Source organism: Phlebotomus argentipes, unplaced genomic scaffold (assembly GCF_947086385.1).
Source record: "Phlebotomus argentipes unplaced genomic scaffold, Phlebotomus argentipes genome assembly contig_15, whole genome shotgun sequence".
NCBI classification, from domain to species: domain Eukaryota; kingdom Metazoa; phylum Arthropoda; class Insecta; order Diptera; family Psychodidae; genus Phlebotomus; species Phlebotomus argentipes.
The window spans coordinates 3,937,676-3,955,101 of NW_026776181.1; the positions used below are offsets into that span (position 1 = coordinate 3,937,676).

General features: G+C 45.9%; 3 protein-coding genes across 4 annotated transcripts in view; 1 reads left to right on the forward strand and 2 right to left on the reverse strand.

Moving 5' to 3' along the window:
- LOC132261774 (protein split ends) overlaps positions 1–9,941 on the forward strand; it is a 17,509-nt gene extending 7,568 nt beyond the window's left edge. The window contains exons 4-11 of one of the 2 annotated variants that reach the window (XM_059760740.1): positions 56–6,250; positions 6,322–6,428; positions 6,546–6,626; positions 6,736–6,869; positions 6,933–7,096; positions 7,157–7,474; positions 7,544–7,881; positions 7,959–9,941. In XM_059760740.1, coding sequence (XP_059616723.1) covers positions 56–6,250; positions 6,322–6,428; positions 6,546–6,626; positions 6,736–6,869; positions 6,933–7,096; positions 7,157–7,474; positions 7,544–7,881; positions 7,959–8,246 — 7,625 coding nt within the window. In that variant the 3' untranslated portion in view covers positions 8,247–9,941. The remainder of the gene's footprint in view (positions 1–55; positions 6,251–6,321; positions 6,429–6,545; positions 6,627–6,735; positions 6,870–6,932; positions 7,097–7,156; positions 7,475–7,543; positions 7,882–7,958) is intronic. The other variant, XM_059760741.1, reaches the window with a different exon arrangement.
- Positions 9,942–10,999: 1,058 nt separating this feature from the next.
- LOC132261776 (dnaJ homolog subfamily C member 7-like) lies at positions 11,000–15,524 on the reverse strand. The gene is made up of 3 exons (XM_059760742.1): positions 15,279–15,524; positions 14,575–14,825; positions 11,000–12,315 (listed from the first exon to the last, which is right to left on the reverse strand). Exons 1-3 carry the CDS (start codon positions 15,374–15,376, stop codon positions 11,192–11,194), a joined length of 1,473 nt encoding a protein of 490 aa, XP_059616725.1. The 5' UTR covers positions 15,377–15,524; the 3' UTR covers positions 11,000–11,191.
- Positions 15,525–15,579: 55 nt separating this feature from the next.
- On the reverse strand, positions 15,580–17,308 carry LOC132261777 (dnaJ homolog subfamily C member 7-like). The gene is made up of 2 exons (XM_059760743.1): positions 17,106–17,308; positions 15,580–17,021 (listed from the first exon to the last, which is right to left on the reverse strand). Exons 1-2 carry the CDS (start codon positions 17,159–17,161, stop codon positions 15,650–15,652), a joined length of 1,428 nt encoding a protein of 475 aa, XP_059616726.1. The 5' UTR covers positions 17,162–17,308; the 3' UTR covers positions 15,580–15,649.
- Between the last annotated feature and the right edge of the window lie 118 nt (positions 17,309–17,426).

Genomic DNA, 17,426 nt, shown 5'->3' on the forward strand with positions numbered 1-17,426 from the left:
TTAAGATTGATTGTGTTGATTCTCAAATTTGCCATCCTTTTTTTTATCATTGCAGGAGAGAAAATGGAGGATATCTTTGGACCATTGTCTGATGACGACACAATTCAATCCTTTCCGGACATGGTTAAGACGGAACCTTCATCGCTCTCCACCTCAATGGCCAGTATCTTTGATCCGCAGTCGGAGAGTATCAAGAAGGAGGAGATAAAGGCGGAGAATCCTCTGCTGTATCCCTCCAAAGGCATCTCTGGAGATGACTTCAAGTCTGCTTCAACGGTTTTGCCGATGCAATCTGAGCGGGAGCGCCACAAGGATGAGTCTCGCAAGAGGAAGGAGAAGAAGCGTCGAGAGCGTGAGAAGTCTCGTGCAGTTGCTGTGGTGAAAGAGGATGAGAACAGTGTCGATCTGGATGAGGCAGGACGCGCTCTGGAAGCACAACTGATGAAGGACATGGACACGAAATTCGATGAGATGCCAAATGCTGTGAAACAGGAATCACGTGGTGACGTGATGGATGTTTTCCGGTTCACCGATGGTGATGATAGCATTGAGAATGTGATGTCCAAGGACAAGGAGAAGGAGGCTTCGGGCGATCAACATCGGTCGAAGGAGAAGAAGAAAAAGAAGAAGCGCTCGAAGGAGGAGAAGCACCAGAGGCGAGAACATCATCAGTCCAAGGATGCCAAGGTGAATAGTAGCAATGTGGATAAATTGGTGGATGAGCAGAAGCTGAGCAAACAGTCACCGAGTCTGCCGTGTCTCCTGGAAGAGAGTCCGCCGCCGCCGCCGTCAAAGAATGCCAATCTCTCAGTGTCCATCAACAGGGAAGTGAGAGTGAATGCTTTGATGAAGGTGTTGCCATCGTTGAAAGGCAATGCCGAAGCGAAGCAGAGGAAACCTGAGAAATTCATCCCAGGCTTTGGCGGTGAGGTCGATGAGACAATCCATGAGTCTGCTGTGAAGTCCATCAGCACGGAATTCACCAAAGCACAGCCGGAGAAAGGTGCAGAATTGGATGAGAAGATTGATCTTCCGGAGAGTGACTTGTCGTCCAAGAGTTCAGATGGAGGCAAGGGTGATGACAAGACTTCTCGTGTGATTATATCACAGGAGGAGACAGAGGATGCCGTGGCTGCTCTACTTGGTGAGAGCTTTGGCTCCTCAATTGCCCCAGACTACACGGATTGCTATGAGAGTCCCGCGGTGATCGAAGAGAGTCCAACATCTCTGGTGCCAGAAGCTCTAATTCCTGAGGAAGATGCTGAGGAGATGAGAAAGGCTGTCCAGAGTCTCAATACGGAGGAGCTGGACTTGAAGCCAGACACACCACAATCTGAACATGATCTGCAGATTGACACGGACACTGAGGAGCAGGAGGAGGAGTCGGGAGGCAGTGGGCTGCGATTGGATCAGCCACCAAAGACACCCGATGTGGACTTGGCTGCTATTCGGCAGGAAGCGAGTGAGAAGGCACAAGTGCCGGCTTCTCCGAAGCAACAGCCCTCTTTCGAGAAGACTCCAGAAACTCCGAAAGTCACCACAACTCCTCCTACTACAGGTGGCACTTCAGTTATCACGAAGACTGTCAGTCAGCCGGTGTCACAGCCAGAAGTGGCAATCTCCAAGGTAGTTCAGATCCCAGTGCAAGTGTCCATTCCGTCGAAGTTGGTGGAAACACCAGCACCTCAGCCACTCCAGGCGAACATTGTGGAGAATCCGGCTGTAAAGATGATGCCAGCATCTTCGGGCACCATTGTGGTGACATCAAATCCGCCTCAAACTCGTGCCAGCAACATCATGACCACCCCGAGGCCACAGCTAATCTACCAGAATGCCATCAGGCCTGGTCATCCGCCTCCACCACCGCAGCCTCAGCACTTCTTGCCGCAACAAGCGCCACCGCAGAAGATGCAGCAACCGCCGAGGCCTCCCGGTCCGTATCTCATGCAACCGCCAACAATCAATATTCCGGAGCAGCCTCACTATGTCTATCAGCCGATCGGTGTGATGATGTCTCCGAGAAATGCTGGAGATCCTCGACTGGCGTCACCGCGTCAGCAACAACCACCTCCACAACCATCTCAGCCACAGACATTCGGGAAGAACTCCTCCCAACTGAGTCCGACGACAATTATTCGAGGACAAGAGCCTTCTCTGAGGCAATCACCGCAGCAACTCAGTCCAGCTGCAATGACAACTCATCATCAACAACAGCAGATCCATGCGCAACATATGATACAACAACAGCAGAGGCAGATGTTGTCGCCGTCTGGTCAGCACCCAATGAACAACAATCTGATGATGAATCGTGTGCCCGTGGCGCCAATTCTCACGCCCATCTCCAAGCCAATGCCGCAGCCTCCGATGCAGCCGCCGATGACGAGCCAGCAGAAGCCACAACAGCCACCGGCTACGCAGCCGCATGCCAAAGAGATGCCACCGCAGACTGTCGTGAGGGTTGTTCAGACCACAGCTGCTCCATCGGCCATTCAGGTGACACCGAAGATTGTGTCTCAGCAGACTGGACAGATCATGACGCAGCTTCCCAAACCACCGAGTCAGCCGTCTTCTGTTCAGCAGCCTGGCGAGATGATGGATAGCAAATTGTCGAAGGGCGTGATTCTGCAACTGCCACAGCAGAACTATCCGAATCATCAGGTGATGCAGCAACAGAAACAGAAGCAAATGCATCAGCAGCAAATCATTCAGCACCAGCAGATGATGGCGAAGCATCAGCAGCAGCATTTGGTGCAGCAGCAGCAACAACAGCAACAACAACATCATCAACAACATATGGTGCAACAACAACAGCACTTGACACAGCAACAGCATCAGCATTTGGTGCAGCAACAGATTCAGATTCAGCAGCAAATGGTGAATCAACAGAAACACCTTCAGCAACAACAGCAACAATCAATAATTCAGGGTGTGAGCAAATCTGGGGAGATTTTGCAGCAATCCAACATTGTTATGCATCAGAGTCAGTCAAGTAAAATGGCTCCGCAAGCCCAGCAACCGATAATGTATCCTTCGGTGGTGAAGCAGACGATGCCAAGTCAGATGAAGGTGGGCGTTCAGGTGATTCCCACAGCGACAATAACGCCAACTGGAACACCGCAGTTGGCGAAGGTGGAGCCAGAGAAGAAGGAGCTTCCCAAAGATCAACCACCTGCATCGCTGGATGCTCAAGAAGAGGAGAAGACAGTGCCAAAGGAAGATCCTCCGTCTGTCATCAAGTCTGGCAATTCTTCTGGGCAAGAGAGCTCGTCTCTGTTGACCGAGGAGAATGTCATCAAGCTGTCCAGTGCCACGGATGAGCATATGGAGCAAGACTCGAAGGAAGACAGTGATTACTGGTCGGCGAAGGAGGTGAATATTGAATCGGTGATCAAGAAGGTCGATGCTCTTTGTTCTGGGGAGGACACATCTGAGGAAGGCTCTGAAGTCACGACGAAAACCGCTGACTGGCCTGAGGAGAGTCCAAGTGTTCAGGACAGCTCGAAAGTTGACGGAGATGCTCGGAAAGAGACTCCCTTGGTTGCGGAAAGTGCAGAAAGCAAAATCAGCGGTCAGGAGAGTCAACCAGAAGTCGTGGACGGTGATGAGGAGTTTGATGAGGGTGTCTGTGACAATCCTGATGCCAGAGACGGTGCCAGGAAGCGCGGACGTGGTGTCAGGGGCAGGAAGACATCAGAGAATGCTAGTGTGGAATCACTGAAAGTTCCAGCCAACAATAACAATAATATTGAGTCTCCGGATTCCGTGGGGGCTGCGATGGAAGCTCAGGTGCCTGGTGGCGTGCAGACGAGGAGAGGTGGCAAGACGGCGAATCGGCGCAAGGGTGGAAGAGTGACCCGAGGCACTGTGGCCAATGTGTCGCCTTCGACCACGCCATCAACATCTGCAACGACCGATCGCAAGACTCGCAATCAGAACTCAGAGTCGGATGTCTATGAATTCCACGAGGATTCGGGTGAGGAAGTGAATCCGGGAGTTGCGAAAGCGTCCGCTGCTGACGATGGTCGTCCAAGGCTTATTCTCACCATCAAGAGTCCAGCTCCTGGTGTTCCACCGCCAACTACGAGTGTGCCAGGCAGTGTTCAGCCGATAGCGCATCCTCAGCCGAGTCAACCGCCTGTTGCTGAGAATATGAGTGTTCCTCAGATATCTAATCCGAGTCCACCTCAGATTCCGGCATCAGGAGGCTCATCAAATGATGATTTCACATCTCCAGCTGCCAATACGCGAAAATCTCGACGCTTGCAAGAGCGCGATGGCAGAAGCACTGTGGATGATATCATTGAGGATGTGGTGAAGAATGTGGCTAATTCTCCCAAGGCAGGAAGCATAACTCCACCACGCAGGACCACGAGGAGCACCATGAATATGTCTCCAGCTCCTGTTGTGGCTGTGAAGCCGATTGTGCCGGAGAAGGTGTCAAATGTGGATGTGAGAAAATCGCCGAGAGCAAACAGAACGAGTCGAAATAAGGACAGAAAGCTCTCAGAGACTTCCACGGATAGCAGTGAGGAGAGGAAGATGGACAGTGAATCGATGATGGCAGAGGAGAAACAGGTTGTTGTGGAGGTGAAGAAGTTGGAACAGCCTCAGCCTGAGAATTTGTCAACTGAAAAGGTGAAAACAGTGGTTCATGAGCAGCCCATGAAGCCGGAAATGGTGCCACAACCAATTCCTGGTGTTGTGCCAAATGACGCCTCAACTACTCTCATTGATCCAGTCACTGGAGAGTTGATGATGATGCGCCAGAGCAAGGAGGGACAGTACATTCCGGTGCCAAGAAATGCCAATCAAGCAGTGCAGCAAATGATGGCCAAGCAGCAGATGGCAAAGGGAATGCCATTGAAGCAGCCTGAGGTGAAGCCTCAAGTCCATCAGGAGCCACACATTCCGCCTCAACAGCAAATGTCTCAATCTCAGATGCAGCAAATTCCTCTGCCGCCACCGCAGCACCCAATGCCACAGCCAAATCCCAACGTGGCGACGGTGTCTGTGGTGTCACAGGGATTCGTTGGGAAGCAAATTGGATCGACAACGGTGACGAATGTGTCAATTCCACTGCCGATGCCAGTGTCAGCGCCCATCTCTGTCCATCCTACCTCCTCGGCGGCCACCATCATCACGAGTTCTTCGCCACAGCAGCAGTCTCAGCCGCCGAGAACTCACCCGCTGAAGGCGCACATGCTGAACTCTCAGGCCACCATGAAGCCCATTGTGATACAGACGATGTCCAAACCACATCCGGGCGTTCAGGCGCCACCTCAACAGACACAGTATCACATGCCACCGACGTCTATGGCTGCCCAGCCGCAGCAGGTGCATATGAAGGCGCCACAGCCAGTTCAGCAGAGCGCTCCTCCTCAGCCAACGCCGAGTGTGGTGATGCAGAATCAGCAGGGGAAGATGCATCAGAATCTGGGACCGCCACAGGCGCAAGGCAAACCACCTGGTCCACCCGGAATGCCACACAATCTGATCATAAACGTGCCTCCGGTGAGTTCTGCATCGCCTGGAGCGACACTGTCGCCGCGTGTGGTGCAGCATCCGTCGCCGATGAAGCAGCAAATCACAATAACACAGCAGCAGACACAACCATCGGCTCAGAACCAACCGCAGCCCATTCACCTGGGCCAGAAGGGTGGTCAGAGTCAAGCGTCAGCGTCACCGCAACAGCAGCAACAACAACAGACATCTCAGATGGTTATCCATGGTGGGAAGATGATGCCTCAGCCACCGCCAACGGGCTATGCTACTGTGTTGCAGAGTGGAAAGGTGATTCAGCCATCGCCTCCTCCTCCTCAGATTCAGTCACCATCGGTGGCAAATCTGACAAAGCAACAGCAGCAGCATATGCAAGTGCAGCAGCAGATTCAGCAGCACCATCAGCAGCAGTTGGCCAAGCAGCAGCACGCCATGGCGTCTCAGAAGCATCATCTGGTGGTGAAGCAACAGCAGGCGCCGCCACAGCAGCAGCCTCTGCATCTGGGTCAGTCGGTCGGCCAGGCGACGCCGCAGCAGCAGCAGCACATGATGGCCAACGTGGCGCCGAGTGTGGCTCATCAGGCGACGAAGCACATTCAGACGGCGACGGCACAGATTTTGCCACCCGGAATGCCGCCACAGAACAAGGGCGTCATGGGATTGCATCAGTCGCCACAGATCCTGACCGGTGCCGTGGCCAGTCCACCGCCCAAGCAGCCACATCTCAGCAGTCAACAACCGATTGTTACAGGTGAGAACTGTGTGTTTTTCTCAGTCGCGAAGAATGTCGTACTGACAGTGTGTTGTTGTTGTGTTTCACAGGAGCCAGCAGTTCTCGGGTCACTGTGCCTCCGATCAGTCCACAAGGACAGGCTCGTGGTCACATCCTGCAAGCTGGTCTGCCAGTTCCTGCCTTTGAAGCTAGTCTGGTGAGTAAAACACTGTTCTTTGTCTCTTATCAACAGTGTATTTTAGATGTTTGGAATAACAATTGTCATATTTAATCTTCCTGGACGCTGCTCTCATTGTCACAATATAATCTGTAGCACAATGAAATGAGTGGCTATGGATTGACACGATCACAGAGTCCTCCACCTGCTCATCAGCAGGCATCTCCGATAACTCCGGTAAATGTCTCTTTCCACTCTTGAGATGTTTGCTTCAGTTTGAGGATGTGATTTGCTTCTCAATTAAGCGATGCTAATGTGTGTGTGTGTGTCGTTGTCTTTATTGCAGGGAGAAGGACCATATCCACCTGTTCCACTGCGCGGAGTGCCCAGAGATCATCACATCATGATGTACCATCATCAGTACATTAGAGCGCAGGAAGCCCTGAATCATGGAGCCCGAATTCCATATCATATGCCAAGGTATGTTTTGTCATGATTAATCAAATCATAGAATGTGAGGATTTAATGTGGCATATTTTGTAGATCACCAATGCTTCCGGGAGCGGCAGATCAGAAGAGTGAAATCTCAGAGATGGACGACACTTCGGTGGCCAGTCCGCCACTGGAGCTGAGACGTCCTGCTAGTGGACCTCGAACAACCACTGCTGTTCCTCACAGTCTGCAGAGTCCGCAGGATCGTGCAACTGGTAAGAGAGTCTCATTTGGCAAACTGCCAGGAATTCCGCTAATCATCCGCACTTGTGCAGATTCACCGCAAGTGGCTCAAGTGTACGTGTCCGGCACGAGAATACCTCATCCTCACTATCCGGATGCCGGCGCCAGGAGTTACTATGAGTCAGCGGCGGCGCGTCCATTGCCCGCTGAACCACCGCCGGCACATCGACCGTCGTCACACAGCGTTGTGGCTCCCATGAGTCATCCACCGACAAACTATGGAGCCCCAAGTGTGCCGACCACCCCGACAAATCTGTCCCACATGTACTCGCAGCATCCCAAGACGCTGGAGCGCGAGCGTGAGCAGAGGGAGCGTGACAAGGAGCGTGAGAATCGAGCCTCTATTCCAAGTGAGTGTCCTCGTGACGGAGATGGGGCGTTTGTGGGGAGAACTGATTGTTCTTCTCTCTTTCCTTCAGGCCATGCCAATATGCCGAGTCATGGGACTCTGGTGCCAGCCATGCCAGCGCCGACGGGACGCAATTTGCAAGCGGCAACTCCACCTCATGCCAGTCAAGTGCCACCGCAAGCGGACTCGCTGCTGATGCTGCTGCAGCGGTATCCGGTGATGTGGCAGGGATTGCTGGCGCTGAAGAACGACCAGGCGGCCGTGCAGATGCACTTTGTGTTTGGCAATCCTCAAGTGGCGGGCGATTCGCTGCCGTGCAACAGTGATGGCTCCACACCACCGCTGAGGATTGCCCAGAGGATGCGTCTGGAGCAGACACAGCTGGAGGGAGTGGCGCGAAAGATGCAGGTGAGTGATTTAAGCAATAGCTGCTAAAGTGTTTGTGTGCTGTGAATTCTAAACTGTTTCTCTCTGTTTCGTGGCAGACGGACAATGAGCACTGCATGCTTCTGGCTCTGCCCTGTGGTCGTGACCACCTGGATGTGCTGCAGCAATCGAAGAATCTGCAGTCGGGCTTCATCACGTATTTGCAGCAGAAGCAAGCGGCCGGCATTGTGAACATCGCGGCGCCGGGCAGTCAACAGGCTGCGTATGTGGTGCACATCTTTCCCTCATGTGACTTTGCCAATGACAATTTGGCCCGAATTGCACCGGATCTCCTTCACCGCGTGGCTGACATTGCTCATCTTCTGATTGTCATTGCGACGGTCTAGAGAAACGCGCTGTGTTGAAGGATGAATCTCGCGATGCGCAGACAATACACACATAAAATTTGACGATGAAGAAGAAGTGGAGAAAAAGATAGAAAGAAAGGGAGCCAAAAGTTGATGGATGATGAAAGGACAAACTACGATATTTGATCTCATTCTTATTAAGGAAAAAAAAGCAAAGTAATTCATCAAGTTTTAAACGTAATGTCACATGTGTAGAGAGTCAAGAGAAAAATATTTAAGAAAAAAAAGCAGAAAAAGTAAGCAACAAGTAGATTATTTACAGCATGATGAAGAGCAAGAAAGAGAGAGTTTCCTTTGAGTAAATAACATGAAGTGTAGTTTTTCTTGGTCACACACTTTTACAAACATTTACCCCAGACAAAAAATCATTTAACAGTCACACACTCAATCTTTGAAAAAGTTTCTACAATTTAAAGAATAACCGTGAAAAGCAAGTAATAAGAAAACAAAATAGTTAAAGAAGAAAAAAGAGAAAGTAAAAGGGTAGGAATATTTTATGTTTAGAAGTGCAGAATGTCTTTAAAACTCATACCACCAAATAGATTTATTGTTATTTCTTCCTCTGCGGAGGCTGCTTAGAAGTGAGAGAAAAAAAAGATGCATTACAGATTTACAATAGAAGTCGTGAAGATATGAAACAAGGTAACAAAAATAAAAGAAAAGAAATCATTTATCCATAAACAGAAAAAATACAAGAATTTGAAGGAAGAGGGAGGAAAATGAGGTAAAAAAAAAGTTTCACTATTGAAAGATGAGCGCGAGATGAGTTCTTTTTTGCAAAATAATGTAGATGAAGAAAAAGGAAAAACACACACACACACAAATGGCGAATGTAAAAAGAATTTAAGCAGAAAAATCTTGTAAGTTTTGTAAATTTTAGAGAGATGAAGCAAAAAAAATAATGTCCGGTGTATAAAATAAATCTAAGTCCCTGTGTAAATATTTCTTAATATATTATTTTCTAATGATGTAGAATTAACTGAGGAATTAATTTAATCTTGTTTAGTTTGTAGATTTGAAAAGAGAGAGAGAAGCAACTTTTTTACATGTACTATTTTCTAAGAAGATGACTTTTATTTTCTATATTTTTGCATTGCAAAACCAAGTCTTTTTTCTGTGTTGAAAGAAAAGCAAAAAAAGAAAACAAGAGAGGAAGTTTCGGCGGAGGGAAATTTAAATATTTACTTATGATTTTTCTAATGATTTTCTTTACTTGAAATTTATCAATTGGCGAATTTTCCCACATTTTCATCCCGAAAATTGATGCTTGTGAAAGTGAAGTTTTCGCATTGTTTCACTTTTCTTTTTACTACTTAAAAGCTCACTGAATTGGAAGGAAGATGAGTTGAAAGAGGGAGAAAGAGGTGTAGAAGAAAAATCATGAAATACAAAATTAGAAATGTAGAGCATTTTTGTGCAGAAAGAGTTAATAAAGAGAATCCAAAAAAAAAATCACAGTCGTAAAACAAGTTTTTTCGTAGTTGCAAAAGTGAAGTAAAATTCTTTAGTAGTTTAGAGAGAACCTGGAAAGTGTCGAGAAGGCAGTGAGAATGGTAGAAGTAAAAATTTATTGGAAAAAAAATTTGTTTTTATGTTAACTGTATAAAAAAAAACAAGTGGAAATCTTCTTTGTACAGAAAAGAGAAGAAGAGAAAAAATTGCAAATCTATAAAATTAGAAGATGAAAAGTAAAAAGTGAATAAAATGCTGTAAGTTATAATATTTACAATATAAATATTTGCGTAAGAAGAAACAAATATTATAAAGAGATGAAAAAATTACAAGTAAAAACTATTAATATAACAATATTAAAAAACTATTGAGAAAAAGAGGTAAAAATGCATAAAGAAGTTTAAAAATTAAAGTGGAGAAAAAACAACAAGAAGAAAGTTAGATAGCGAATTAACGTAACAAGAAAAACCCTATAATATATTGCAAGAAATATAATAAATAGAGGAACATTATGTAATTGATTAGAACGATGGACAACACAAAGCTACTAAAAAGAAATGCATAAAAATTACCCATAGAAATTCATTTTTCTACCTTTGTGTCACTCTTTTTTTGGTGTAATTTTTCTCATATTCTTTCACTAAATTTTTTTTCAACGATTTATTCACCAATTTTATTTAGTTTTTCTTGATGAGAAGAAGTAACAAAACAAATTATGTTTTTTCCCGATCAATAGCAGTTGAAGAGGAAAATGAGAAAAAGATAAAAAGCCTCGTAGAAGATTTAATAAATATTATTATGTAAAAGTAAAAATGATAAAGAGAAAATGAAAAGTTAATTGTGATCATTATAATAAAATAATATTGAAATATTGTACCTTCTGTATATTTTGTACATATAAAATAAAATATAATGCAAATATATAAAAGATTAAAAAACTGAAGAAAACAAGAATAATAAATAATACATAAAAATTAAATTGCAATGTCTTTTTATTACGGGTTTTGCCATGTTTCAACACTGGCGTTTCTTCCTTGCTGCGTCTGCTTTTGTCTCGCTTCGTGTTTCGTGGCTTCGTGTTTCACGGTTTCGTGCTTCATGGAATGATGTTTCAGCGAGATTTCAGCTCAAATCCACAGTCCAAAATTTCATTTCGATTTCCATTTTACTGTGATTTTCCCGCGTGAAGCCAATACCCACGCATGCAACAGTGCTGAATCTCCATACAATGGATCGATGATTGAGTAATGAGGCCAAAGGTCAATGAACACCGAAGTGACTTCCATTTATCCATCTTTATTTCTATGTTCCATCAATGAATTGCTTAATTACAGGCAATTTCTAATTGAATATCTGGCGCATCAAGAGGCGCCCCGGTACGAGAGAATACAACGTGGGAATTTAGTGTAAATGTGGGAGAGGTTTTGGAATTTTGACTTTAACGCTCACAGAGGTCTTGCCCAGTCTGACATCTATTGGAAATGGAAATTGAAGGAGCCGCTGTTTGAGGAGAAGAAGAATCGCTGGAACGCCTCAGTGGGATCAAAATCCATTCCGGACTCATCGATATCCTGTCCATTGTCATATCGCGCCTTCTTCTGCGGATCCGACAGCACCGAGTACGCCTGTCCCACTTCCTTGAATTTCTTCTCCTGCTCCTTCTTCTCGTCATCCGTGGAATTGGCATGTCGATCCGGATGATGGATGAGAGCTCGCTTTCGGTACGCCTTCTTTATCTCATCATCCGTGGCATTCTTGCCCACGCCGAGGATCTTGTAGTAGTCCTTCCTCTTCGATCGCTTCAGCGCCAATTTGGCGTCTCGCAGCATATTCTTGATCTCACTGGTCTTCTCCACCTTGAGCGCCTGCTCGTAATCCCGCACCGCCTCCTCGTACAGCTCCAGCTCAGTGTGACATTTGGCACGCAGGAGAATCGCCTTCAAGTAGTCACTCTTGATGTTCAGCACCGCATTGCAGTCGCGCACGGCGTCCTTTCGCAGATCCAACTTGTACGACATGAGCGCCCGATTGTAGTACAACTTGCTGTTTACCTCCTTATTCATCTCGTCAATTTTCAGCGCCTCCGAATACGCCGAGTGCGCCTCCCTGAACTTCCCCGCCTTGAACAGCTCCGTACCGCGATCCTTACGCTCCTTCAGCTGTCGCGTCTTCACGCGCCATACTTTCGCCTTCTGGTGATCCGGATCCAGCGACAACGTACGCTGGAAGTGTATTACACTCTTGTCCAGGTTGTCCTGGAAGTACAGACAAAGTCCACGCACGTACACCGCATCGGCGGCCGTGGAGTCCGTCTTCATCACGTTCACAGCGATGTCATTCGCCTCATCCACGCGTCCCAGCAGCGCCAGACACTCCGCCTTGAGCAGTCGAAAGCGCTGGCACGCGGGCGCGATCTTCAGGGCGCTGTCCATCTGGAACACGGTCGTGCGAAAGTCCTTCCTCTCATACGAGATCATACTCTTGGCCTCCAGCTCGCGCAGCTGCTGCACACCCTGCATCTCCGCATTCAGGGCTGCGCTCTTTGGCTCCAGGTTCAGCAGCGCCTTCACCGCCTGCTCAGTGCCCACGAGATCTCCTGCGGAGAAAAATCCAACAGCAAAGGCATTAGCAACGCAAGCAATAGCCTTTCTTATCACAAGATTGCCCACTTGACCGAATAGAATTAGTTCAATTCACATTTCTAGCGTCAAATGACTGAATGAAGGTGGAAAAATATTGTGTAAATTCTGCAGAATTACATTTTCACGAATCTGTAGCATATTTTCGAACAAATCTGATTCTGATAGATAGAATATCATGGCAGAGAGTTAAAATAGTAAATTATTCAATTGAATTCATTAACCTTCGGATTGCAGCTCAAATTTAAATCGCTACCTGTGCAGAGATGAAAATAGATTTCACCTGGACAAAGCGTTTATTTTGGTCCAAGGACAACATTCGCAGTAAAATCAATAACACTCCATTCGATATATACAAATGAAAGCCAAACACTGGAAAAATGTCAATTATTGTCCTCTCCAAATATGATTTTCCTGAGAAATTATGGATTCACTACAAATTCAAAAGTCTAATATTGCACAATTTCAATATGAATTCATTTGCAAGTTGGTAATTATTTATTCACAAACGCCCATTTGAATCGTTTGGGAAATTACCAATCAACACCGCCTGCATTTCAACTTGTAGAAAGATTATTATTTTGCTATGTAAAACTACATGGCATTGAAAAACATCTTTTCCTTTTCTCTCTCTCACTGTATTTTGTACACACAAAGTGGATTTTTTTTGCGCCTTGCATTTCGTGATTGTTCAGAAAGTCTATTTGTATTTCCTCAAACCAATAAAGTAAACTCTTACAATATGAATTTGACTTTTTTGCAGGAAAAACATTCAAGAGTTCAATGCAAAAATATCCGCATTTTGCCTTGAAGATGGAAGAGGGATTTTTTAATTGGACATTTAAAGAAAGACACACTCTTCTTCCGCGCCAAGAAGATTTTAAAGTCTGTGTGTCGTCATCGTGAGAAGGTGGCAAAAATAGATCATCAGACATTCATTTAGCTTTTAAGATCGTCACTGAGAATTTGTCTCAAAGAACACCTAATTTTATCCCAATTGACGAGACTTTTCACCACCAAAATCCCAACTATGAAAGCAATTGAATGTCAAGGTTGAGGCAGAAAAGATGATTTGTGGAAATATTTGGAGTCTGAATTTTCTTGCGTAAACTTGCGTGTTAATTTGAGAGCATCGTGATTTTCACTCCCAAGCCTTGATAAGATACTATTTTGACTTCTCTCGCTTTGTTTGTTGTTTGCATCATTTGAATAAAAAATTCTGTTTTTCTTCCATCAATTTTCATGGCCACGAGGAAGAAATTCTCCCATCATTCGACAATTTGAGTAGGGAAATATATTATTTCATCATTGGAAGAAATGTGCTTCTTCATGATTTATGACGATGAAATTCATTTTCTCCTCCCTTTTCGTCCAATCTTCAAACGCCCATTAAAAATTCTCAGTGGGAGAGTTTAGCATTGAATTTCCAACAAATTATGGCAGGAAGTAGAAAATTAATCTCTCACCGCAATTGCCTGAAATCACATGAGAAACTGATAAGAAATTCTGCCATGCGAAAGATGGATAATTCGCATTTTTCTAATTCACAACACTTTTTCCACGTCAACCAATTTAATTATCTGCCTTATCAATTTAAAAAAAAGCCCATTTTCGCTACAATCTCTCACACATTTCTGATCTAAATTACCTTGTATAATTTGCGTTAAATGATTTTATCGCCCAATCAAAAAAAATCTCTTGTGACGCGATGAAAGAATTTACGCCTTGTTTGAAAATTTCTAAGATCGATAACGAGTGTCAGAGAAATTAATAGATAATTTACAGCAAATTCACATGACACTCCTTTATCTGCGCTCTGGCTATCGATTGGCCTAAGAAATTCTGCGTGGTTACTAAAGTATTGATAGGGAATACAGAAGCGTATTTATAAGTGCTTGCGAGGAAGGACAATTGTCCCCTTTCTCCGCATCGAGTTACACTTTTGACCTTAGCGGCAAAAGGTGTACTATTGATTTTCACTTAGAATGCCGCTCTGGACCAAAATAGATGCTCAATTGGGGTTTTATTCCGTTGGTCAGGAATTGTGTGAGTTCCTCATCATTAGCATTGTTCACTAATTCGTGTCTCTCTAAAGACATTAGAGCGAATACTTTTCCAGTGAATTTGACGCAAGTGTAAGTGATTCACCAGCTAATTGGTGATAATTGGCGGCAAACATTGGCGAGCGCCTGTCTCGAGGGATGCCCGGGACTCACCCAACATGAGGCAGCACTTGGCGATGCGGATGAAGCCCTTCTCGAAGCCCGGATCCAAGTCGATGGCCTGCCTGGCGTCGCTGAGGGCCTGCTTGTAGTCGCCCAGCATCATGTGGCAGGCGGCGCGATTGCCGAAGAAGGCCGGCAAGTTGGGGCACAGCGAGATGGCATCGGAGTACAGTTTGAGAGCTGCGCCGTAGTTCTTGATCTTGTATTGCTCATTGCCCAGATCCTTCTTCTTCTCGGCGAGCCTGGCGGAGAGCAAAACAGCGCGTAAGATTAGTGGGTGATGGAAAAACACCTGGGAAGTCTGTGAGGCGCGAGCATGAGTCAGTCGCTGGTACCGGTTGTCTGAAGTCACCGCACAGATCGCTCTGCGCTTTGGGGAAGCCCACGCAGTGTTCCCAAAAAGAAAAATATCACTCCACTTCCCAGCTCTTTGTGTGTGGCGTGGAGAAAGGTCATCCACTCCGTGTGCCGAGCACACTGAATCATGGAAATCTCCAATGCGGAGGACGTCCGGGAGTCTCCCCGGAGCGGAAAAAAATGCAGAAGAGACAAAGTCGGTCGTCTGTGGCTCAAAATAGCATTCGAACCACCAGCGTCAGTCATTCAACCCCGTTAGCATGGCCGCCCAAAGTGGGTTAGCGGGTGGAGAATTCCAGCCCCCTCACAGGCAAACAAAGCGGAGCAAAACAACTCACGAGAGGCTGTCTTGGGGCAGGAGATCGTCGTCCATTGCTGTCCCACTTCCCATATTCACGTCCTCGTCGTCTGTGATCACAATTGGACTGCTATCCATTGTTTATCGCACTGCCAAACGCACGCGTGCACGCACTGGTCACCTCGAGGAGGACTCTTCCTCACGCAATATCGAGAGATTATGTGAAAATGAAATCCAACTCGCGGTCGCCCGACGACTTTCGCGCAGCCTTCACACCAGACTTCCACGTTCCACAGCTTCCAGTGGCACAATGTGGAATATACGTCCCACAAATCGACCCAGCCAGAAGCTCACCTCACGCAGAAGCAATATAAATATGAAAACTCGATTATTTCAGCTTTTTTTTTTTAATTAAAATTGAATATGAAAAGATCCTTGATTGGCGGAGAAGAAGAATTTCTGGAAAGTTTCCGTAGGATCAAAATCTGCCTCACATTTGCTGAGATCCTGTCCACTGTCGTATCTTGCCTTCTTCTGAACATCAGACAAAACAGTGTATGCTTGTCCGACTTCTCTGAACTTCCTCTGCTGCTCTCTTTTCTCATTCTCCAGCAAGAGAATATGCCTGTCTGGATGATGAACCAAAGCACGTTTCCTGTAAGCCGCTTTGATCTCCTCGCCAGTGGCATTTCTATCAACACCCAGAGTCTTATAGTAGCAGAAAGTCTTGGGTTTGTTCATGTCATACTTCGCTCCTCGCAGAAGTTCTATGATTTCTGCAGATTTCACCATCTTAAATGCCTGTTCGTAGTCTCTCGCAGACTCCTCGTATTCTTCCAATTCACTGTAGCATTTAGCCCGCAGGAGAATTGCATCCAAATAGTCATTCCTTATATCAAGCGCTGAACTGCACTCTCTCACGCAGTCTTTCTTCAGTTTCATCTCGTAACTCATTTGAGCACGTTTGTAGTACAATTTGCTGTTGGCATCATTGTTGGACAGGTCAATTTGCAGGGCTTTTGAGTAGGCCGCATAAGCGTCTTCAAATCTGCCTGCTTTGAACAATTCATCTCCGCAATCCTTGCATGATTTCAGATTGAGAGCAGTCATCCGATACATCTTCGCTTTCTGATGATCCGGCTGGAGAGTCAATGCTTGATGGAAAAGTATTACGCATTTGTCTAAGTTTCCCATGTAATACAGACAAAGTCCACGAATGAATGTGGCTTCAGCGCACTTCCTATCCTCTTTCATAATGTTCAGGGCAATTGCACTTGCTTCATCAACATTTCCCAGGAGAGCCAGACACTCGGCTTTTAGCAATTTGTATCGCTGACATGCCGGAGCGATTTTCAATGCATTGTCCAATTGGAATATCGTTGATCGGAAATCTCTCTTCTCATACAAAGCCACACTTTTAGCTTCGAGATCTCGCAATTGGATAATATTCTGTATTTCCATATTGAGAGCTGTGCTTTTTGGATCCAGATTCATGAGAGCCTTGCCGGCTTGCTCGAATCCCGCTAAATCGCCCAACATAAGACAGCATTTCGCTATTCGAATGAAGCCTTTATCAAACGACGGCTCGAGATTCACGGCATATCTGGCGTCGGCCAGAGCCTGCTTGAAGTCACTCAGCATCATGTGGCAGGCCGAACGGTAGACAAAGTAGGCTGGATGGTTTGGGCACAAGGATATTGCATCAGAGAAGAACCGTATGGCTCTAGCATAGTTCTTAATCTTGTATTGCTCATTGCCCAAATCTTTCTTCTTCTCCGCGAGTCTGTAAAGTTAGTTTTGATTAGTGTTTTGATTCAGATTGCTGTGTGGATGTAAACAAATCTGATTTTGTACAAATTATGCTTACAGAAAGCTCTCTCTTATATCGTCTTTCAGCTGATATCCATTGTTTATTAGACTCATCTCCTTCTGAAGCACTTCTGATTATATTTAGATATAGGAAGATCACAAATTATGTGGGAATTTGAGAAAAACACACGATTGTTTGACTGGTGAATTCTTGATGCGATTGCTTTCCACAAAACATACCCAGATGATCGCCTCCCTCAATGCTGTACTTCGCAGAATATTGGATACATTAAGGCATATAAAAGTTTTCAGATTGGAGCCGTTCAGTCGGGATGTGGAATTGTCCAATTCACTGGTGCGCTTGTCCCACGCCAGAGTG

Coding starts and splice junctions, on each gene's coding strand:
- LOC132261776 (XM_059760742.1), bottom strand. CDS start 15,376: ATGGATAGCAGTCCAATTGTGATCACAGACGACGAGGACGTGAATATG. Junction 14,826..15,278: donor CTGCCCCAAGACAGCCTCTC/GTGAGTTGTTTT, acceptor GCTCTCCGCCAG/GCTCGCCGAGAAGAAGAAGG. Junction 12,316..14,574: donor CAAGTGCTGCCTCATGTTGG/GTGAGTCCCGGG, acceptor TTTTCTCCGCAG/GAGATCTCGTGGGCACTGAG.
- LOC132261777 (XM_059760743.1), bottom strand. CDS start 17,161: ATGAGTCTAATAAACAATGGATATCAGCTGAAAGACGATATAAGAGAG. Junction 17,022..17,105: donor GATATAAGAGAGAGCTTTCT/GTAAGCATAATT, acceptor CTAACTTTACAG/ACTCGCGGAGAAGAAGAAAG.